Source organism: Trichoderma gamsii (genome assembly GCF_001481775.2).
Source record: "Trichoderma gamsii strain T6085 chromosome Unknown Scaffold_40.2, whole genome shotgun sequence".
Classification (NCBI taxonomy): domain Eukaryota; kingdom Fungi; phylum Ascomycota; class Sordariomycetes; order Hypocreales; family Hypocreaceae; genus Trichoderma; species Trichoderma gamsii.
The window spans coordinates 277003-300156 of record NW_020171377.1 but is presented as its reverse complement, the minus strand read 5'-3'; the positions used below and the strand labels follow the sequence as shown (position 1 = coordinate 300156).

General features: G+C 50.0%; 4 protein-coding genes across 4 annotated transcripts; 2 read left to right on the top strand and 2 right to left on the bottom strand.

Annotated features, from left to right (window-relative positions):
• Positions 1-2573: 2573 nt before the first annotated feature.
• TGAM01_v208949 (hypothetical protein) lies at positions 2574-3005 on the top strand (the record flags this gene model as incomplete). The annotated part of the gene is made up of 1 exon (XM_018806910.1): positions 2574-3005. The coding sequence occupies one exon, from the start codon at positions 2574-2576 to the stop codon at positions 3003-3005; it is 432 nt and encodes a 143-aa protein (XP_018659800.1).
• A 3595-nt stretch (positions 3006-6600) lies between these two features.
• Positions 6601-12079, top strand: TGAM01_v208948 (hypothetical protein; the record flags this gene model as incomplete). Its single annotated transcript, XM_024550446.1, has 23 exons — positions 6601-6617; positions 6861-7414; positions 7477-7615; positions 7676-7861; positions 7919-7938; positions 8014-8123; positions 8179-8571; positions 8626-8702; positions 8756-9393; positions 9447-9671; positions 9727-10190; positions 10242-10291; positions 10353-10380; positions 10471-10553; positions 10669-10783; positions 10902-11000; positions 11062-11096; positions 11160-11243; positions 11308-11457; positions 11511-11573; positions 11639-11878; positions 11934-11985; positions 12050-12079. 23 exons carry the CDS (start codon positions 6601-6603, stop codon positions 12077-12079), a joined length of 3852 nt encoding a protein of 1283 aa, XP_024404827.1.
• A 739-nt stretch (positions 12080-12818) lies between these two features.
• TGAM01_v208947 (potassium/sodium efflux P-type ATPase, fungal-type) lies at positions 12819-16120 on the bottom strand (the record flags this gene model as incomplete). Its single annotated transcript, XM_018806912.1, has 3 exons — positions 12819-13583; positions 13655-15554; positions 15702-16120. 3 exons carry the CDS (start codon positions 16118-16120, stop codon positions 12819-12821), a joined length of 3084 nt encoding a protein of 1027 aa, XP_018659802.1.
• Positions 16121-18581: 2461 nt separating this feature from the next.
• TGAM01_v208946 (hypothetical protein) lies at positions 18582-20125 on the bottom strand (the record flags this gene model as incomplete). Its single annotated transcript, XM_024550445.1, has 4 exons — positions 18582-18844; positions 18903-19169; positions 19207-20026; positions 20090-20125. 4 exons carry the CDS (start codon positions 20123-20125, stop codon positions 18582-18584), a joined length of 1386 nt encoding a protein of 461 aa, XP_024404826.1.
• Positions 20126-23154: the final 3029 nt, after the last annotated feature.

The window sequence follows — 23154 nt, the reverse complement described above, 5'->3', positions numbered from 1 at the left end:
TCTACTCTTCAATAGCTCTTCCAGCATAGACGAGGATGGCTACTGATCTCAAGGCGCCAAGCTGACACAGATTTCAAGCAACAGTATTGCATTTATAATCGATTTCAGTCTGGTGAACAGGTGTGTTGGTGTCAACTTGATTGTCAGTGGCTTGGAGGGAGACGCTGTTGAGATTGGCAGAGATGCAGAAACCGCCAACATGAGAGGAATACTCCTCCTTTTTATATTTGGCAATGTATGATGTGAATATCAAGTTTGGAACTCCTACTCATGGTTTCTATTTTCATCATCTCCGCTTCCACTCTCTCCAACCAACTGGCCGCTTTATGAGCTAAACATGGCCCACAGGTAAAATCAGAAACCTTCGCCAATCAGCACCAGCATATCTGTGAACCTTGATGGAAATTGGGTTTATATTTCCTTGATTCTGCCTTTGGTGATACGTGATGCCCAAAAGGCGACATGGGAATGGCGAATAAGATGTGATGAAGGCCGTGAGGGGTTGAGAGGCCATCAAGGTGCGCGGCCATCAAGGTTCACATTTGTCAGCTATAACGATGTAAAAAAGGAGTCATCTGGGAGCAAATTTGTGTAAGAACAAATAGAAAAGAGTCTATATCATGATTTTTAGCTAGATAAAAACGAAGCGCTGATTCTACTGCTCATGGAAAAATAAAACGAGCTATAATATGAACGAACGTGATATGGGCTTAAGCTAAACGGCTGGTTCAACGTCGCATGAATAGATACCATATAACCTGGTGAATTCAAGCAAGATTTAGGTGTCATCAAATCATTTCAAAACTTCCGTACGAATTCTTTCCTGTCATCTTTGCGACACTTGTAGTATGATGCAACAAGTGCCTCATGGGGTAGAGCAATAAGGACACAAGCTTAGAGTCTACTGATAATCGGCTCAATCATAACCCGGATGATAAAGTACACCATTGAAGCATACAGTACCAGATGATTGATACCGACTTTCTTTGTTTGTATGTAATTCAGTGTTGATTGGTACGCAGCCACCAGAATATTCCGATACAAAGAAATATCCAGAAGCAGATGGATGCAACCGGTCAGACATTCCTAACCAATATAGGTCGCCGCGAGCTAGAGATAAGACACCATTTACATATTGTTTAAATTATGCAGATTTAAAGTCGCCTTTATTCTTAACACATCTCAGAATTCATCCATTAACTGAGGCTCGTTGTACGAAATATCTATTGCTTTTAGTAGCCAAAAAAAAAAAAAAAAAAAACAATCATTTAATAAATGTTTGAAGACAGAACTAGCTCATCACTTTTTTATGTTGAATCTAATAGTTCCGAATATTTTCGTATATGAATTAAAACTCTACTGACGTACAACATAGCTAGTTTGAGATTTTTCAGCTGATAGCTATCTCCAACTTGGTAAATATGCGGGCTCTAATGAGAGAAAGATAGAGTAAGATGAAATGGCTGTACTGGCTTTACACTGATATTCCTCTTTTCTGTTGAGCTGCCCTGTGCAAATGGAGTTATTTGTGACTGGCAAGACAAAACTAGCACACCTTCAGAGTGTACCGATGCTAAGGGTTCTACACATGTCATCTTAGAGCAGATAAGAGCCTACGACTGCGTATGGCATCAGTTTCCTTGATGCAAGGACTTGGTCTCTGTAATGATCACCCATAGACCGGTCTAAAGAGTGTGATAGGCGGTCTCATGTGGAGCTATGTCTCATCTCCAGTTCATCTTTGTGTCACTATGTCGGCACTTCGGTAACTTCCGATACACTCCCGAAGATAAGCCTAAATGAATATCTTAACAGAAAAGAAGCGGGGAGACTCAGATATTGCTCGAGCTCTATGCGGCATACGTGCCTTTTCTGGGTTAAGAAATAGACGGTGTATGAGAAAAGGAACAGATGACACCCTGCGATAGTTCAAGGATTCAGTTGGGCATATCAAAAGGCTAGGTTCTATCACCTTGACATGCGCATCTACTACTCTCCAAGCCGTATGGAAGCAGACTAGCCCGTAATTCATTCGGTTTTGGCATGATGAATGTCACTGAAGATTATAAAGCGTTGAATGGTCAGGCAGGTCCACCCTCTTTGACAAGCCCACTTATCTATTGTTTCGTTTGCAACATCCGTTTGCTCTTAGTCAAGCATATTGCCCTTCCCTCTTCCATAATTCAGCTCCAGCTGCTGCAATATAATCCATTCTCGCTTCTTGACACGGTATGAGCCCCCGCGATGACGCCACCGTGATGCATTTCATGATCTGATGAGTGATGAAAATTAGTTTTCACGACGAAGCCGAATCTCAAACAAAGCTGTCTCCTGGATCAATTCCATTTTCAAGACGAAGCTCAATTTGACGAACAAAGCAGCCATGAATACCACCTTGACAAGGAAGTCTTACAGATAGCAGAGGCAGAGGACGCCTGGTCGGCAAATATGACATCAATTGGGAAGCTCCACGCAAGGTTTTAGGCCTTTAGAGCGTCATTTATGGGCAGCCAGACGATAAGACTGCTGCTGTGGCTTGGCAAGTCAAAGATATCAAGGCAACAGGCTTCTTGATGAATGCTCTGTCAATGAAGATCAGGATCAAGCTCGAAGACGAAGGATTTGGCTCTGACAAGATGACCTCAAGGCAACTGTTAGCTCTGATTCAAACAACGGTCCTAAGAGTTTCTCAAAGTGATATGTTCAACATCATATCGGACTTCACCAGAAGCAATCGAGAATCCTTCGCTTCGCTTGACGCATATGCGATGAGCCGTATACACAACTGGACCATCATCAAGGCAAACTACCCTGATACCCCTGGAATATGGTTTATAGTCAGCGCCCTCTCCGGTCTGAAAGAGTCAAACGAGACATGGTATGAGAACTGGACTGCTTGCCTGCGGTGGGGAGGAGAGATCGATAAAGACAAGCTAGTCAAGTTCCTGATAGCTCAGCCAAACGCAGAAGCTCGATCTCAACGCAACATGGGGAGCCTCGGTTAGAGGATTGGCATGAGAACCGGGTAGTGTGATGGAGGAAGGTTTTGATGGAAAAGAGCCCGGGATGGTCTTGTTTTGGAGGATTATCTCAAGGAAGTGCCTCCAGAGGCCTAGAAGATGCACACAAACTTGATCAGTTGTACTCTAAACGGGAATCTTCTTTTGCGACGTCAAGTTCTTCGATATAAATCTAGTCTATGAGTCTGCAATCAAATTTGGACAAGCAAGATGTCTCACATCTCTCTACATATGTTACATCATCATCTGTAAATGACTTCAAGCTTGTACATCGTTTTCTCAGCAATTCACAGTTTGGAATCAAGTAATCTTACCGCTACAGATTTAGCATATGTTCAGATGATCTTATCCAAGCGTCTAGTGGGCTGTAAGCAGCATGTTGACTCAACCGCATTGTGACATACCTTCACGCTTATATCCCCAAACTCAGATGATCATACAAATTCTAGCTAGAGAGCTGATCAAGGCGACCACTCTTCATTTAAGGAGTTCATAGCAATGCCAAGCGAGCAGTGTAATATTCCATCAGCTAGAGCTTGTGACCTCGGGCAACAGAGATATGGATAGAGCAGTCCGCACCTGGTGCCTCACGGGTAGTAGTTAGATAAGCGAGTCGGTCACAGCATGGTAGCTATAGCAGGATTATCTTGATAACATGTCTTCTTGTTTGACTTGAAGGCCTAGTATCAGTTGATTGTACAATAAAAAATTGACAGGCCAATGAGAGGCGTGAAGCCCAGAGTGCGGATCGGGAGATAATTCTAGTCGTCTTTAATTCGCGAGTACAAGATGACAAGCAACGAATTAACGCCGGAACCACTATCACAAGTAGGTAAAGCACTTCATACATCAAAAGATTTTCTCGGGTATGGCGTGTATTAGTCAAGATCCTCGCGGTTGGTAGTCCTCATTCCAGTCTTCCTGGGCAGTCAGCTGTTCCATGTTAGACCTGAAGCCTCGGCATGGGATGTGTAAGTCTCCGGATCTACGCAGCTTCCCATGCTCTTAACTCTCACCAGAGAAAAGAGGGGCAAACTGGAATCGCTTCCATGGCGCCCACTTAGAGACCCTCCATCTTCCCAAATCACCTCTACGCCGTCACTCGGCTGAGGCGCTATCGTGAATCATGTGGAGCGCGCGCCATGCAGGCGGTATAAAAATTTAGAAGAAGCAAAATCCACACTCAGGTATGACGGTCACGCTTGTATGTTTAGCGCTATATGCGACGATGAGGGCAATTAAAATCTCGCGCAGAATCATATCGCAGCTCGCAAACCTGGAACAGCTTTGATAGCCTCTTACTTACGCCCGTATTCCATGGTAGATCAAGGCCTGGCGTCAATGATCCCAAGGACTTGCAGAATACTGGATTAAACGCTTACAGGTTGGAATGATACCTATATTGAGGGCCATGGACGATATAGACTGCAGCTGAAGATAGCACAGAGGCAGCATAAAGAGGGAGCTGGACTGACGCCGACGCGAGTAATGATGGCGAGTCTCGAAGAACTGCATGAGGGTAGAATGGATTGGTTATTGCACTTCACCTCATCCAACGACATCGTCCTCCACAGAGACGTCACCGCCGTCATCATCATCATACGTGGTGAAGACTAGGATATGTGCGTCCACCTAGATCCATGCCTGCCTTGAAGGACCTAGCCCTATGGAGAAGAGAGGATATGTATATGCAATGCATCTACAGCGGGACAAGCAGGTGACTATGCGTGGGGAGATCAATTAGACCCTTGGTTTGTTTAGTCTCTGCAGCATCTGCTTGCTCAGAAGTTTGTTTGTTGAAACGGGTAATGTCTGAACTGCGCTAGTGATGCGATCGCGGCCCAATATGGCAGGGTACAGATGCTCGTTTGCACTTTAATATAGAGTCGTAGAAGTGCTCGTATGATTGTGTAGAATGGCTGAATACTTTGACATAAAAGTACAGAGCAACTCATATAAGCAGTAGTATATTGAACTCATAAATCTTGAATTTTTCCAGTTGTCTATCCAGCCACTGCACCTCCTAACGCAATCGTTTCTTGTTGGTTCTACAAAGGCGGTGTCAAGGGCCATGGAACTCTTACAGCAGGTGGCGTTGGAGACGGAACACTACCGGACATCGACGTTTAGTCCTTCTTAAAACAAGAGACACATCGTAATGGATATCCCCATTGCCATGCCCAAAGAAAGAGGAGATAGGCAGAAGCTGCAGTTGATCCCAGTATATGCGGTGGTTGGTTGGTCTCTCTTACACCATGAGAAGGCAAAAAGCGGATGTGGCTGCGGCCCATGTGGAGAGCAAAACGCATTGTCCAGCAAGATCTGGAATTTTTTTCTCCAAATTAGTGCCACGGACACGCAATTAGCACGGCAACAGCAGCTACAGTAGCTTTTCGGTGAGCAGGCGGTGCTGGCCCGTAACAAAGCGGCGGGAGCTTGAGTTTAGCCCCCCTGACAGCATCTCTGCTTATTTTAACGCGCGTTGCCGTGTTTGACTCCGAGTTGCGGAGTCCCACGCCGTCGAGAAGAGCAGAGGCTGCAAGGAAAGGGACTGGAGCTCGGCTCGGCAGAAGCTGAGACAATGAAAAGCAGATTTATGCATATCTGCCTCCTGTTTACGAGGTTCACGGAGGCGAAACTTTGAGCCCTTGCCTCGTCAATGCATCGCCACGGCCGTTTGGCCATTGAGAGCCCCGAGTACTGTGCAGATAGACATGGGGCAAGCTCCAAGTCAGAGCAAGGGCTCTTCTCGCAGTTGAGTCATTAGGTGAAGGGTTTCCGGGCGGCATCCGCGGTGCTTACAATTGCTCGCTGCTCTGGCCCCCCTGCAAACGTCTTGATGGTTAAAAGGGTTGCATGTGCAGATGACCCCTAACGTTCGCTGCAGTTGAGATACATTAGTTGATTAGGTACTAGAACAAACGATTCGATAACTCGATTCCTTGGCCCGTTCGCCACCTCTCTGGAGGACCGTTTCAGTGCTGTATAAACCAATCGCCGGACCCCCCGCCTTATCGTCGTGCAGCCTGCCCAGGGTGGTTCCGGCGACGTTATCACGCTTCAGGCATAGGTTGGCTTCATGGGTTGACGTGTTCTACGCACAAGTCCATAAATCGAGACGCGAGTCAGTGAAGCGAGTATCCACGTCTGTGACCGCCTGATCTCTGGACAATACGTGTAACTGCACCGATGGACCCCTTTCATAGCAGGGGGCTCCCAATTGTGACCTTGTGCAAGCCCGTGGTAGCCCAGGGCCCTCAAATCAGGCACCGCGAGTACGTGATGGAAGCCCAACTCAGCGGCCAGGCCCTGCGCGCGGCCTATCACATGCCGTGGCCTTACACCAAGACTGCATTGACGTGTAAACCGCTGCTGGCACAATTCGGCACACATCCTGCCTGGAGCTAATCCCCTTCAGTCGCCCACGGCTTTTTCTCCAGCCTTTTTCTTTACCGCTTGATGAGAACTTCATTTTATACAATGCCAGCGACGACTGGCAAGAATTCATCACCAGTCATCCAGCAGAGCAGACCGTCATCATGGTTATGAGAGTGAGGTCGCTGTCTCAGCGCATGCCATCATGGACCAAGTCGGCCAGTATGTGATTGACGTCCCCTATTCGCCTCACCGCACAATGCGTGCTGCTGCAGCCGGCTGATTCCACTTCTACTGTAGAACGACTGTCAAGGACCAATACGACGTTTAGCACCACGTCCACCGAGCGGATGGACAGCTCCATGGACTTTACTGAAACGTTAAGGCATGCCAACGCGTCTTGTTGCTCATCTCATCTCTGTTCAATGTTCAATGCACTAACCAAGGCCGTTTGCCGCAACACAGTCCAGAAGATGAAAAGAGCTTCCAGTTAGTTGCCGGCGGGACCAGCGACCAGCTTCGGTGGCTTGAGATTGACAATGGCGCCAAGAAGCCTGAGGACGCCGCCAGCGAGCTTGCTCCCAGCGAGGACCCTTCAAGTGAAGAGGCCAAGAGCGAGGGCGTTTCCAATGAGGAGGCTGCCGATGAGGCCGTAGCCGGCGAGAATGCCGCCAGCGACAACGCAACCAGTGTAAATGCCCCCAGCGTCAAGGAGGCTGCCAGCGTCAAGGCCGTCAGCACAAAGGCGCCCAGCACAAAGGCATTCAGCACAAAGGCTGCCAGCCAGAAGCTCACTCTTGACGATGCCACTGACGTGGACTCTGATGAGCCCGAGAGCTACGTGCTGCATTGCCACGACGACGTCAACAACCATCTGCGGCAGATCAACGAGGCGCTCAGCCTCATCAGCATTATGGGCCCGACTCGCAGCGGCAAGTCCACGCTCTTGAACCTTCTCGCAGGGTGCACCACAGAGCCACTGTTCTCAACCTCTCCCGGAGCCGAATCGTGGACTAGAGGTAACGCACGCACAGGCCTTGGGCTGACGCCCGCCCCCTATACTTGCTAATCCCTGCAACAGGCACAAACCTCGGGAATAAGATCATGGGCGTCAAGGAATTCTCACGACTTGACGACGGCGTTGAGCTGCCAATGGTGGGCTCTCAACGAGTGGCTTTCTTGGACACCGAAGGCCATGGCGACCAGGGCGACTTATACGAGTATGTAGCCGCGGATTCATTTTGACTTGATGGTGTGAGTTGCCGACTAATCTACGACAGCATCATTCTCTTCACTCCCGCTCTTCTATGCTCTCGCGTCATCGTATTCAACACCACAGATGTCGCCAAAGACACCATCCTGACGTCTTTGGCGATGATGACGCTGGCTGCGGAGAAGCTGCATTTTGGTGGCGACAAGAAGACCTCCGGCCCCAAATTCGGCCAATTAGTCATCATCATCAACAAGTGAGTCTTTCTTTCTCATCCCCACAGCAAAGCCATTTGTTTTAACAACTATCTTAGGTACGATCTTGGTGGTTCAGGTAAGTTTAATGAGATAGATGCACTGTACTGCCTCGGGATTGCACATAGCTTGTGATACTAATATGCTCAACTAGTGGACGATGTCAGAAAAAACATCCTCAGAAAAGAGATCGGCAGGACCGAGGCGATCAAGAGGAGAAACAAGATCCGAGAGAAGCTGTCTGCCGAGTTTGAGGACGTGACTGTAAGCGGACTCCATTTAAACAGGCAATGGGAGAAACATACTCACACCGGTCCAGGTTCACCTGCTTCGCGGAAACTCTCTAAAGGAGGGCGTGCAAGCCAAGATTAACGACAAATCCAAGGAGTTCCTTGTCATCGATGATTTCAATGACAACTACGTCAAGGACTTCAAGAATCTGCGTGCCTCGCTGTCTCAGATGCTGCGGGTTCCTCGACTTGTCGCCGGCGCACCTTTGACTGGCGCTTCTACAGCAGACTTTGTATCAAGCATTGTCAAGTCGATCAATCGTCTTGAGCAGAATGGGCAGCTGCATGTCCCTGATATTTGGCGGGCTGCCGAGAACGAAGCCGTCAACAGATCTCACATCAAATTCCACCACGACTATAGAGAGGCGTGCAACAAGCTGAGCGCAGACACACGGCTGCTAAGCACAAAGGACTGCAACAAGGTATGCGGAATACCACTGGCTTGTGAGACCCAGGAACTAAAAGATTACGTTTAGAAACTAGACCGCGCCATGCAGAAATGTCTGAACAGTGTCCGGGATTCATTGAAATATCTCTCTCAGCAGACCGTCAAGTAAGAACGGAAGTGCCATCATTCGGATCACTCATATCTAACAAATGTTCCAGGGACACATGTGAAAGCCTTGCAAAGGAATCAGAGGGGCAGCGGAATGAAGTTTTGGCTGCAAATCTTCAAAAGATTGAGGCCTTTGCCGAGCAAGAGCTGACTGAGCTGATTGGCTCAATTCAAGACTCTTTGAATGAGGCGGCATCCGACTTCAAGTCCTTCTCGCTCAACACTGCCGAGAAATTGCTGGATCAGTATCACGGCGACTTGCTCGAGGCCTACAAGAAGAAGATCTCGTCTTATGACGAACAGGCACTTTCTCGAAATTACTCAGTGACTTACGACCGCGCATTTTTCACAGCGGCGGCGATTGTGAAGCAGAACCTCTCAGTTGCTTGGGCTTCATGGGTCGTTGAGCTGGATACTGCAAACTCTGAGGCAATCACTGCCGCCTTGGAGAAACTCTACCAAGAAAGCCTCATCGGCGATGAGTCAATATGGGAGACGGCCGCGGAGGAGGAGCAGAGCTCTCATCTGGAGCAGTACTACAACACCATTGATACCGAGTATCTCTGGGAGAATGCATCGGCCATCAAGGAAAACTACACAGAAAAGGTCAACAAGATCAAGGACTTGGTCAAGTCAAAGGTCACAGTACGAGAGCAGCAGATGGAGAAATCCATTGCCCAAGAGCTCGGTGAGTGCAAACATGAATGACTGGGAATGCAAACGTTTACTAAACTCTTCTAGACAAGCGCTTGAATTCTTATCAGAGACAGCTGGATGACTCTCTGCTGCCCAAGGAGGACGTCGGAGATTTCAAGACCATCACAGACACAACAGATTCCCGCGAGGGTCTCATAGCCTTCCTCAAGGAGCAACCGATCAGCGGCCGTCTTTATGACCACCACTTGAACGAGTTTGACAACCAGTTGTCCACCAAGAAGAGCACCTACGGCGATAGATATACCTCTGGTTCGTATTCTCCGTCCAACGCTCACCTTTCGCCGTTACTAACACTCTTAAACAGTCTTGAAGGATTTCTTGACCTATCTTGAAGAGGAGCTCGATCGCGTCGTCAAGACCCAACTCGAAGACTTCAAGAACCAGAGCGACACCCTCGCAATTACCAGAACAGTGTCCAAAGACAGAATCACAAACCACCTGGCCACCTGCGAAACCGCCGCCAAGGCCGCCTTCGAGGCCAGCGTCACCAACTTCAGCGTCACGCACGAGGACTCCAAGACGCGCGTCGTCGAGGCGCGCAACAAGCTGGCCAGCGGCATCTCCGACTACCACATCGCGAAGCTGCTGCTGCTGGATGCCCTGGTCAACAAGTGGAACCGCCAGGCCCTGAACCGGGCCATCAACGAGGTCATGGCTGGCGTTGTCGACTTTACGCTCGACACCCCCGAGAAGCTGGAGGAGGGCATCCGGAAGGCGAAGATGGCCTACTTTGGAGAGGCTTGTGGTGAATTGACGAAACAGGCCGAGGTGAGCTCATTTGGACTTTGGTGGAGTTAAACTGCTGACGTGAAGTAAAAGACTTGGGAAACGTTTGAACAACGAGCCGACACGCTGTACGAGAACGTCAAGTGAGTATATCCCTTTTGATCTACAAAAGTTAGCGCAAGTTGGATCCTAACAATTTTATAGACGCGCTCAAGCTGTTTTCAAGACGAAGGTTCGAATTACCACTTTATTTGCCTTTTCTTCTTCAAAAAACAAAAATGAAGGAAGATATATCTCTCACCACCCGCTAACTCCATCACAGGGCATCAGCTACGAATCCACAACCTCCGAGTTGGAATCCAAAGTCATACACGGAATCTCCCGCCCCTTCGCAGACCTTGCCAAGTATGCAAAAAAATCTCCTTATTACGCCATCATATGGTTGCTAAGATTTCTCAAAAAATCTTTGTACACGGCCATTACTTGGTTGATAAGATTCCTGCTCACACATACTCGGCAGTCTCCTCGGAATGTCCTGGATATCCAGCGGGTCGGAATTCCAGCACGAGCTGCACCCCGAAGGTAGCGGACGGTCATATCTTCTCAAGAACCTGAGCAAGCCCAAGGGATTCGGAGTATGTACATATTTTAATACAAATTGCAAAAAGAAAGAAGAAAAAGAGAAAAAAGAAAAAAAAAACGTAAAACCCGAACTTTTTAAGGAATTACAAAGGCTAATGACGATTTGTGCAGAACAAGCAGTGTACAAGTCTCCGGTTCGACAACTGGAGGGCGGAATTCTCTGATTTCGTATTCGACGAGCCCATCATCCAGGAGCTCTCGCCCTTTACCGTTCGCATAGCCCTCCCGTTTATCATGATACAGTTCACACTCATGGCTAACGACTCAACAGGTGAAAACTATCACGGTACCGGCTCAAGACGAGAAGTAAGCACGCATGTCCTTCACAACTATGCTCAGCGCCAGAATGCTAACTCATCCCGCCTCCAGTACCCAAGTCAACATCTCCATCAAAGAGACCAAGACGGAAACAATCGTCCACTCCAACCACGCCATGTTCAACGCCCAGAATGAGTACATATCTCCTTCTATCCCACGCAGCTCAATCGCAGAAAGCTAACTAATAATCCATACTTAGATACGCGTCCACCACCGGCATCGAGGACGCCATCGCTTCGACCATCAAATCCGCCTTCAACGGCTCCGACGCCTTCACAGATGGCAAACGCAACGAAATCACTCTGGACATTGATTTCAACTGCCCCGTCATCTGCCCGGCCAAGCGAGCGTACGACAAGCTCCCTATCCCCTTTCCATATGCCAAACTAACTCCCCTCACAGAACCACAGTGACTTGCTCCGGATACACGCAGCTCAAATCCATCACTTACACCGCCAAGATGAAGTAAATACAACTCCTCATCTTTCTCCATCATCCAGCTCATTAATCACTAACATTTCATAACTCAGGCTCGTTCCTGAAGTCACCTTCACCGGCGGCTTCACCCGCTGGGGCGGCAAAAACAACGAGAACCCCAACTTCCTCAAAGGCGAGTCCCGCAAGCGCGTCTACAAGGACATCAACAACGGCCCCGCCGATCAGCTCAAGGAAAAGGCAGCCGAAAACGCCGATCCTTGGAACTGGACCGAGGCCATTGAGGCGAATCCCCAGATCCAAACCCTCGTTGACCGCATCAGCGACCCTCAATGGTAAGACAACTACTTTGCTCCATAAATAACAAAAGCTAACCATTCATCCACTCAGTTTCGAGATGTACGTCCGCGGCAAATGGGAAGGCATCAGCGGCTGGAAATTCGTAAGTTCCAATCCCTTACTCAAACCCACCCATAGGACCAAAAAAACTTACACCATCTCTGCAGGTCATCCAAACAGATATCAAGACCACATGATTTACCATGAAAAACATGAGAAGAAAATGAAAAACACGCCACGCAACGCAACGCAATTCACGTCACGACGCTGTCACACAATATCAGCACTTACTTTTAAGCATTCACCACCATCGCTCAATATCACACATATACCTACCTTAGGTAGTATATAACCTATATATACCAGACAGAAATGTTCTCCACGTTTTTTTCCAAGCATTAGATACGGAATCACGATCAGCATTCTTTTTTTGGCTTTTTATCATATCATACATAGGCAGCTTCTATACGCATTACAGACTAGAATGAAATTATACGCGTTATCTGACAGCAAAGCAAAGATGCAAAGCAAAGATCAATAAAAAAAAGTCCCCCCTTTGGAGGTTTTCCAATTTGTTTTGCCAAAAAGAGAGGACAAACTAAATCAATACTGCATAAACTAATGTTACCTATTTAGAGAGAGACATTCTGATAGCATATCATATCCATTCGATCCTGGCACCATTTAACAATCTGTTGAGCCAGTCAATCAACCAATCTGTTCATCCAACCAACCAATCAATCAATCAATATTCACTAACGAAAGACGAGAACGAAAAAAAGGACTCATTCGTCCCAAGTATGCCTTGCCAGCTCAGCCACAGCCACAAAAGAGAGCGTATACCACACACGACGCGACACGTCACGACATATTGAACACGACACGTACCAAATAGGATCATGTACGCACCGCCATCCAAACATGTGCACGCCACTTTTACACCGAGCTGGTCGCTTCAAGCACAGGATGCCTGTCGACGCCAAGGCCAAACCGCCGTTTGATCGCCTTCCAGGCTTCAATCAGCGCAACATACACTGCCACACAGCCAAATACCACTCCCCACTCCCACGTTATCGCCTCGTGCTTAAACACAGACTTGTTCACAGAAGGGAGATAGATAACCGGAAAGGTAATGGCGAATCCTGCCACCACAGACCAGAACAGGAAGCGGTTGTGGTACACCGTCTTGAAGACAGAAAGGGGCCCTTTCCACCTCTCATCCATATTGAAGAGGCTGCGATGGAAATGCTTGACCTCCCAGGCGGTGATGAGAAGCAAGAAGCTCAGCGTCGCAAAGGTCGAGGCCCGGGCTCGGAACACCAGACCGCAGCCATCATGGCCGTGCTCGTTGCAGTCGATGGGCAGGTTGTGATAGCCTCGGCCGGAAGCTGCATAAGCCACCAGCATAAACGAGGCTAGGCAGAGTGACCCCATAAAGGTCCCGTACACAAACTGGTCTCGAATCAAATCTATTGTGAAGACGCCAGCGCGCAGACTGCGGGGTGGGCGCTGGAGGATGTCTGGCTGCGCCTCCTCCAAGCCCAAGCCAAGAGCAAGGGGAGAAGAGGTGACCAGGTTGGCCCAAAGAATCTCAAGAGGAGAGAGTGGGAAAACAGCGATATTGCGTTCATCCTTGAAGGCCAGTCCAATCAAGAGGAGGATGACTTGCGCAAGATTCGAGGTGAGTAGATGTAAGAGAAACTAAATGTATATGTATTGGTTAGCCTCCTTTGATCATATCGTAATATTCTATACTTGTTAGTGTAACTCACCTTTTGGATATTGTCTGCCAGTCGGCGTCCCTCTTTGATGCCCGTCACAATCGACGCAAAGTTGTCATCTGTCAGCACCATGTCCGACGCTTCTTTAGCCACATCGCTTCCCCTATCGCCCATGGCTATGCCCACGTCAGCCTGCTTCAGCGCCGGCGAGTCATTGACGCCATCGCCAGTCATGATGCAAAACGCCTTTCGGCGGTGCAGAGCCTTAATCACCCGCACTTTGGTCAGGGGGCTGCATCGAGCAATGACAAGTGGCAGGGCGTCCATGGCATCGATCTCGTCATCCGTGAGGTTGCCAAAGTCGGCCGCCGACATGACAGTCGTTGGGCCCAGAGGAATGCCTCGCGTCAGGATGCCAACTTCGTATGCAATGGCAGTGGCTGTCTTGATATGATCGCCAGTGACCATGTGGACAGAAACTCCGGCTTCACGGCACTGCGCCACTGCACCGGCTGTCTCTGGACGAGGCGGATCATACAGACCAGCAAGTCCTAGAAACTGGAGGCTGCTCTCGACTTGGTTGCGGTCATGAGCGTCTTCCTTTTCTCGGTCCAGGGATCTATTGGCGATGCAGAGCACTCGGAGGCCATCAGCGGCGAGCTCTTCGGCCTTGGCGTGGATGGCCTGCTTTAGATCATCGGACTCGTTCAACTTTGGCAGAACTACCTCAACAGCACCCTTTGTGTATACGTGGCACTTGGAATCAATATCGACACTGCTACCATAGACTACACTCATGAGTTTGCACGATGAGTCAAAGGGGTGCTCCGCGATGAGTTCATCGCCGGCAGTCTTGCTCTTGCCAAAGCGCAAGGCAAAGACCTTTAGAGCTATCTCCGTAGGCTCTCCTATGGCCTTCCACTCTTCAGACCCATAAGCTGTGGTGACGCTGCTGGAGTCGGTTTCAAGCTCTTTCCTACCGTCCGTAACAGTGGCATTGTTGCACAGCACCAGACAGTCGAGAAACGTGCTAAAGCAGGTCTCCACCAGCGATCCGGACCAAGATACGGTGCCGCTGCTGGGATCATAGGGGTCTGATGTGCCCTCGATGAGCCCCGTAAGGCCGCCGCGGATCCAGACCTTGCGAGCAATCATGCGTCCCTGCGTGAGCGTGCCCGTCTTGTCGGAGCAGATATTAGTCACGCCACCGACGGCCTCGAGCGACGGCATCTGGCGCACAATTACATGGCCCTTGACCATTGCCTTGGTAGCGACAGCCATAGTGACGGTAAGCACGGCAAGGAGGGACTCTGGGATGACGGCGACGCCAACGCAGATGCCATATAGCAAGACATCATCGTCGATATCCCACTTACTCACGGAGAAGACGATGACGGCGAGGAGTATAGCCAGGGCGAAGAGCAAGAGCGCAAACTTGCTCAGCGTGACCTGTAGCGGCGTTCCCTCCAAGCCAAGAACGTTCCTGGTTCGTTGGTACAAGTTGATGAAGAACCGGTGGACAGGTCCAGAGCCGGTATTCTGCGTCTTCTTTTGTCGCAGCAACTCGGCAATCTGGCCCACCTCGGTGTCCATCCCGGTGGAAATGACGATACCTGTAGCGCGGCCACGAGTCACGGAACTTCCAGTGTATACCAGGTTCAAGCGATCGCCCATCGGTAGCTCTGCGTCGTTGAAGACGGCATCGGGCTTCTTGCTGATGGCCACAGACTCGCCCGTGAGATGAGACTCGTCCGTAGAGAGGTTGATGCCCTGGACCAGTCGTAGATCAGCAGGGACTACATCTCCAGTGGCAAGGGAGACCAGATCGCCCTTGACCAGGGTTTCCGCCTTGACGGTATCGTTGATGCCATTTCGAATGACTTTGCATTTAGGGGTAGACAGTGCATAGAGCGATTGGATAGTCTGCTCAGCGCGATAGTCCTGGATCAACCTGTATTTTCAATAAATCGTGTGAGCAAGACGTGAAAGAGGATAGAATAGAAAAAGAGTGATGGCTCCCCATGAAGGGGAAACTGATGAACAGGCTTGGTCTCTTCTGTTCTGCGTCAGTTTTGTCTTTTGTTTTTTTGCAACATACCCCACGATGATATTGAGGAGAATGACCGCCAAGACCACGCCTCCTTCGACAAAGTCATGGATGGCAAAGGACAATGCCATGACGGCAATGAGCACCACGGTCAAGGCATTGGCAACCTGCTGGAGAAATATCTCCCAGATGGAGATGCCCTTGGCTCCCTTGATAGTGTTGGGCCCGTCCCGCGCAAGGCGAGCGGCGGCCTCCTGGTCACTTAGTCCATCTTCGGTATGGGTTTCGAGCAGCTCGGCAACGCGCCGGGCCGGAAGAGTGTGAGGACACTGCGGCTTCTCTATAGCTGATATGTCGGGGGGTTCCGCTATAGGCGGCTTGTCGTCCTGGCTGCTGGAGAGGGTCGACGAGTCCGACGAGGTGTTGGCGTGTTCTGCACCATTCGTGATGACGATGACGGTCTCTCCCATCGAACGGGTATCGGGAGCTGTTTCCAGCCGGGACACAAAGAGGTGTCGAATAAGGTTTAATTTGTGTTTGTTTTTTTGGGTGGATAGGAGTGGGGAGGCGAGCGTCAAGTCTTCAGTCCCTTTTGCTCTTTTTTTCTGTTTCTGGTGCGAGGATGATGAGGCAAACGACCAAACGATTGCAATCAGCAGAAGAACAAGAATGTTCTTCAAAAACTCGTTCCGGTTAACTATATAGCTAGCTATATAACACAGGCTTGTTTTTTTCTTTTGGAATATAAAAGAAAGCAAAGTGAAGCCTAGAAAAGGCAAAAGGGTTAAAAAGGAAGAGAAGAGAGAAAGAAGGAGGAACCCTGATAGCACATTTAAGCTTCCTGCTCAGCTTTATACCATTTACATATAAGCCACAAACGCAGCATCTGTCAGCTAGCCGATAGTACCCAGTCTAGCAAATCCTAAACAATACAAGCCATCATCCCCAAAGCTAACCTGCATCAAAACAGAATTGTTATCAAAACGGAGGCTGCGGATAGATTAGAAACGAACAAGCCGGGGGGGTGTCAACGAGGTGTGGAGGGGGGAGAGACGCGGGGGAAGCTATTTCCACTTTAGAGCCGATGCTTGAATCCACACTTTTGTGGTGCTAGTTTCGGACTGGGAGAGGTTCTGGATAAGATGCCAAGAGACGCTATTATCTGATGACGGCGGTTGATATTAGGTTTGGAGGGTGATGATTGACTCGGGCAAAGGACGTGGGGAGCTGTAACTTGGCCTTCGGTACAGGTAGAGTATACAACAAGTAAGTTGAATTAGATATTGGATTCCTTAAAAGAGTATCATTCTATCATACTTTGTGTGTGAGTATCGGCAACATGATAGCAATAATCAACCCTCTACCCGCTCTCAGGGACACGTGCTGCACATCCCACGGCCCACGGCAAGCAGAGCGTCTCAAACGGGCCTCCACAAACTGCCGCACATATCATGTCATTGCAGCTGCATCTTACATCGCGTCTCGTTTATCCGGGATCTGCTATTGGTATTAGTCTGAGCCCGTGACCAGGAGCAGCAGCCAATAGACGGCGAGGGAACGGCTGTCCACCCACTCTGATGCGAAGGATATACTTGTAAGTGGCTGCACGCCAGTCTCATAATGCATTTGCTTTGCTTCGTACATGCACCTATCTATGGAGTCGAGGGAGTGATAAAAACAAGTACCTACAATCACCGAATAGATAGCATTGCCAATAAAGTACTTTGCTCTCCATGATCCAACAAAGTTACGCCACGGAGGCCTCAAATAGATCTCAACAGCCACATCCAGAGTAACCACATCATACTCATCACCAAAAAGCCATCATCACATTCACCACAGCCACAATCAAACACAACTCATCGTCGTATTATCAAATCCCAATACCCCGCACTTATCTGCCCAGACAGCATCGCCATAAACGACAAGACAAAACCGCAGAGACAAGAACCCACAGCGAGCACAACGCCGGCCTTTCTTGGCAGACACACGCCCAACAGCAAAACTCCCAAAATCCCGTCAATCTTACGTATCCCCGCGCCCGCATTTCCACTCAAAAACAACCTTCTTTGTACACACAGGCACATCAAGTCAAAAGTGGCGGGCACACGTGCTCACAGACGGCCTGCAAGCCCTCCCCACGCCCAACTCTGCGCTTGTTCCGCAATAGCCGGATGGGGAGAGAGGCTTGAAAACTACGGACTTGGAGCTGCACAACCATAGAGAGACGTTCTCGTTCTTTTGCTCTAAAATTGCCCCTTGAATTGCTGCGCCATAGCGAGTGGCAAGTTTGGCTTTAAGCATAACCAAGGCCAAGCCGGGCCCGGAGCAATTCCCCAGTACTGTATTCTCTACGCTTGCATACGGTATCCGTAGATATCTCGGCCTTGGCTTGACGCGCGTTCAGTCAAGCAACGATCTTCCATAATCTCCAGCACAGTATCTAAATGCCCTTTTTTTCGACCGGAAATACCCTTTCAAGGCAAGATTCACAAACATTTACTATTACGTGATTGCGCTTTTTGATCCAAGAGACTGCAGGCACATGTGACGCCTTTCTCTGCATACATGGCACACTTGGCATGAGCCCACCTGATATCAATGATATAATATGAACACAAAGCAAGGGCGTATAACCCGGAAACAGCAAACTGAGGATCTCATTGGCGGTGCGTCTAAATGTCGCATCTTGACTATCTCTTTAGTATATCACAGCGACTATAACCGAGGGTAAGGGATATGGAAGCACAAGCCCAAGTGAGTCCTGCCAAGTCAGCTGTCAACACATCGTGAAACTCGCAGCAAACCGCCACACACACACCACACAAGTCACACCACATCCTTCCTGCGCCTCGATATCTGCGTTTGACAGCGAATTTATTTCCAATGCTAGTATTGACTATACTCTATACTTGAAAGAAATTCTATCCTCTATCCCAGCAAGTTAATGTACGGCTCCGGCCACTTGCCCCATATCAGCGGCTTGTCTCCTAGCCTCCCACTCACCGGCGCCAAGATCTTAATCTTGCGCCTATCTTCATCCACATCCGCCACATACACAAAGCCCATGACATTGGCCGCGCGGATCACATCCGGACTGTCCCGCACCGAGGCGTTCATGACTGCAAATGTCCAATGCTGCATAAGAGACGAGGGCTCTTCCAGAACCAAGCTCTGCTTCTCATCGGGAGAATCTGTGCTCAAACGTCAATAATCTTGATCAACAGGTTGTAAAGGACATGTCAAACTCACAGTCTGCAAGCTTGTAAATCACCAGGCTATCAAAATCCACCTGCTGAATCTGCGGACTCAGCGTCCTCTTTGCGTCTCCAAAAAAGTACTCTTTGATGATCGCTTCGCGCGAGTGCTGCGAGAGTGCCTCGTCTCTCGGTAACACGCCGTCCGATTCGTCAATGGACACCACTTGTATGGGCTCGCCAAGACTCGTCTTTTCGTTGGCGAACCGATTCGAAAACTCCTTGTGCAGCGACGCGGGTCCAATCACCACCACGATGTTGACTACAACAAGAAACAGTTAGCCATGCTCATCAACAACTCTCTCGTATGTTCCATGGTAAAGACTTGCTGGAAAACTCATCCATGACATGCGCAGTCAGCTCCATCCCAATCTGCCCGTCCCCACTAACCCCTATGCCATCCACAATGACTCCCGATCCGCGAACCTCCTCGTCCTCGCTCAGCCGGGCACTAACAGCACCCGCCAGCCTACCTACAAGCTCGCGATACAGATCCTCATCTTCCTCCGCGCTCTCCCAGCCGTAATGGAACACCATCGGCAGCTTGACAGGCACCGTGCTCGGCCCGCTCGTCGGCGTCGACCCCCAGCCGTCCACAGCCTCGGGATCCATGACCGTCGCAAACACGCTCGCGCTCAGCGTGCCCGGCAAGCTCAGCATCCCATCTCTCGGATTCGCATTCACCGTGATGACTTGATATCCCTGCCTCGTAGCGTAGCTCGTCAGCGTCTTGGCCAGCGTCGTCTTGCCCGAGTTCGGCGGGCCAACCACCAGAACCCTCGGCCCCTCGCGCCGCTGCCGTGTGGCGTCCACACGCATGTCGCTCAGCCGCGCATGGAGATTGATGTGTGAAGTCGCGGGATTCGCAATGGGGTTCAGGTACTCGGCCACGGAGTCGCTGTCGCACCGCCCCTCAATCTCCAGCTCGCAGCCATGCCACGTCAGGATCTTAGACCGAACGCCGGAAAACGTGTAGGCGTTGCGCAGCGCGAGCTCGACGCCGTCCTTTTCAGCCGTCCCTGCGAGGACCTTGACAACGAGAGAGGAGCCCGGAGATACTTGGAATCGCCATTCCCAGGCGGGACGGAGGGAGATGGTTCGTGTGGAGGAAACGGCGGCCTAGAGATGAAAGAAAAGAACAGTCAGCCAGCAGCTTGCAAGTGATAGTTGGCAGTAACGCACTTGTACCGGGATTTGCCCAAGGCCGGGGATGGACATGGCCGCCTACATGAAAAAAGAAAGCGAAAAAAAAAAGGAAAAAAAAACAAGATGCAAGGCTGAGTCTCGTTCTATCTTCTGCCCGCCGCTCTGGTCTATCTGCCGCCCGTTAAGCCGAGCTCGAGGTACCGCAGTACAGCTGTTAGGGTTTATGGCGAGGCGGCAAGAAATGCGACGTGTGGGTCAGAGCTCCTGGTGCGAAATACATGGCAGCTCTAGCAACAGGCCGCATTAAAGCGAGTATCCCTTAACAGCCCGGCTTCTAGCAGGCAACTAAAGTGCCTAGCAGGGGCTGCAGCGGCCCGCTGACGTCTTCCAGCATGACGCTAAAGCGCTGCGTTGGTGCCCAGATCTTTTCGGGGTGCATCTTGCGATACTGACTCCCAACCGCTGAAAGCAGCAAAACTCTATTCCAAACCCAATCTATAATGTTCAATGATACCAAGTCCTTTTGGGGGAGTTTTGACAGAATTTAAAACACAAGAGGTGTAGGAATTTTGTACCCAAACGTGGATGAAATGTACATAAAAGTGTATATGGCTGCTTAGTAGTACAGTACCTGTATCAATATGCATTTTAAAGCTGCGTTTATCCCCAACCCCTAAACCTTTTATAAAAGACCAAAGAAAACAATAGAAAAAGGATAACTCCCATTTGCGCCGAACCCGTCATATATCGTCATTATACGCAAGGGAAAAAAAAAGCAACTTCTTCCTCCCAACCCTCTCCACGTGGAGCCATGCTCTACCTTGTAACCTCTTTTTTAATTCTCTTTTTCTGTTGAGCCAAGATTATTACGCCGCAAACACCATTATTCAGACATCTTCCGGGGTATCAGGAAAAAAAAATATTTTCTCCTCCAAAGTGGGGGAAAGGGAAATGCGCCTCCCTTTTTGAGTGCCCTCTCTGTGTAGTGTCAGAAATTGTCACCTTCCTTTTAACGCCAGTATCGTATTCCAAGAGCAGCGCCCTGAGTCGCTAGCATCATATATGTACAACGCGCGAGAGTGGCCAATCAAAGAAAGCCATGCCATCATGCATGAGTCTAGTGTTCCTCGCCAGCCATCTCTTTGAAAATTCGCAAAAGGCTCCTGACGCCAAGGAGGATATTTTCGTCGGGCCCTTGGCCAGGAGTAAAGTTTGCATGGGCAAAATCGATGAGCTTCAAAGTGTATATCTGGGGCAGTCGAAGTTCGTCGTCGTCTTCATCGTTGTCTTCATAGTCGTAATCGTCGTCTGCGTCCAACGCGATGCCGCTGTCCATTCTGCTGTCCAAGCTCATGTTTGTGCGCGACACTGGCGGGCACTCATATGACTCAGCGGACTGGCGGTCCATGATTTCATTGTTCTTTTCAATAGCAGTGTCGAGCGAGGCGCCGTCTCCCTCAAAGATGAAGAGAAGGGATGCAGAGTACATGCGGGTCTCGTGGCTTGTCAGGACATCTTCAATGCGCTGCAAGTCTCGGACAAAGGCAGAGCATACAGCCTTTCCCAGCCCCTTGTTGACGCCGGCAGCCTTGTTAAAGACGAATTTTCGGAATGCGTCGACAACATTTTCCTCGTTGACTGTCACGCGCCCAAAGTCCTTGTCGTAGATCATATAGCCTTCCTCGTCCAATGTTGACTCATCTTCCGAGCCCTGGTATACTCGCATGCCTGAAATGCGGAAGCCCAGCTTCTCGTGCGTCGTCTGCTTGCTGATGACATCGAAGCGCTTCTTCTTTTCAGCGGGGGCGTCATCCGCCCAAAGCCGCCGGCCAAGTTTGACGTCGAGGATGTTTGCCCTCTTGTAGCCATACGAGGCATTCTCTAGCACGACCGACTTGTCCGTCTTGATCTTTTTGCCCTGGGTAGGGACCCATGTCGTCTGATCCGCAACCTCTGCTATCGTCGCGGCAATCTGTTCTTTGGTGGTCTTGAAGTTGCCGTCGCCCGCGATGACGCCCATGAGCGCGTCTTGGATCGGTACGTCGGCGGGAGTCAGCTGCAGCTCGCCCATGTAGAGGGGCATGATCTCGGCAAAGTCGCGATAGCCATTTGTCTCTACTGCTTGGTAGAAATCGATCTCGGTCTGAGTACACGGCTTGATGAAGAGTTCTCCATCGGCGTCGCACAAGGTGCCCGCACTAATGTCGCGCAGGAGCAGGTTAGCATTGCATGCCCTCGAATTCTCTCTTCTCTCCACCACTCTCTTGCGCCGTGAAACTCACTGTCCAGCCACAGCGTAGTTATAGTCGCGGAGCTGATCCGGACTGGGGATTCTCTTTTTTCCACCCATGGTTTCTGTCTCGTCGTCGACTGGTGATGTTACTCCGTCTTCCTTTGGCGTGCGTTCCGTCAGGTCCTTTTCGATCCAGCGATGTCCTTGGACGGTGTTCATCCGGCGACGGGTAACGAAGGCAGCGGCGCAGGAATATAGTCTCGCTGAACCCCGGTCGTTTGCAATGCCCAGATGCCAGATGCTAATACGAGCACGGCGTGGAAGGGTCCTGCGTCAGGCACTAGGGCAGTGATTGGCGACCGAATAAGGCACGGACGGCTGCACGCAAGATTACTTTGGAGTTTCAGGACCGGATGAGGGGCGAGATTCGCAGTCACAGCAATCGCACAACCATTTCTGCCGACAATCAAAGGATAGGGCGCTGACTCAGTTGGAAAGCGGAGGGGGAGGAGGGATATTAAATAGGGAGCGAGGCGAATATGCCTTGTTGAGGAGACGTTGCCTCGTGCCAAAGCTCACAGAAGGTTCCGAGCAGGTTCAGAGTGGCGGTTTCGACCGCCGCTGGCGCTGGGGGCCGCTGGACTCGGGCATAGCCCACTACGGGCAGCGACTTAGCGCCCTTGCCCCAGTTCAGCGGCCAACTGCCTAAAACTGAGCGGTTCAATCAATGGACGGCTTCAATGCAAATCTCGGATGCACCACCGGGTAACATTGAGCGCTGCACGGAGAATGCGCTCGGTGTTACTGCAAGTCCAGCGCTATAACGCCCGGCACTTAGCGCGCCACAACCCACGAGGCATTGAAGGAG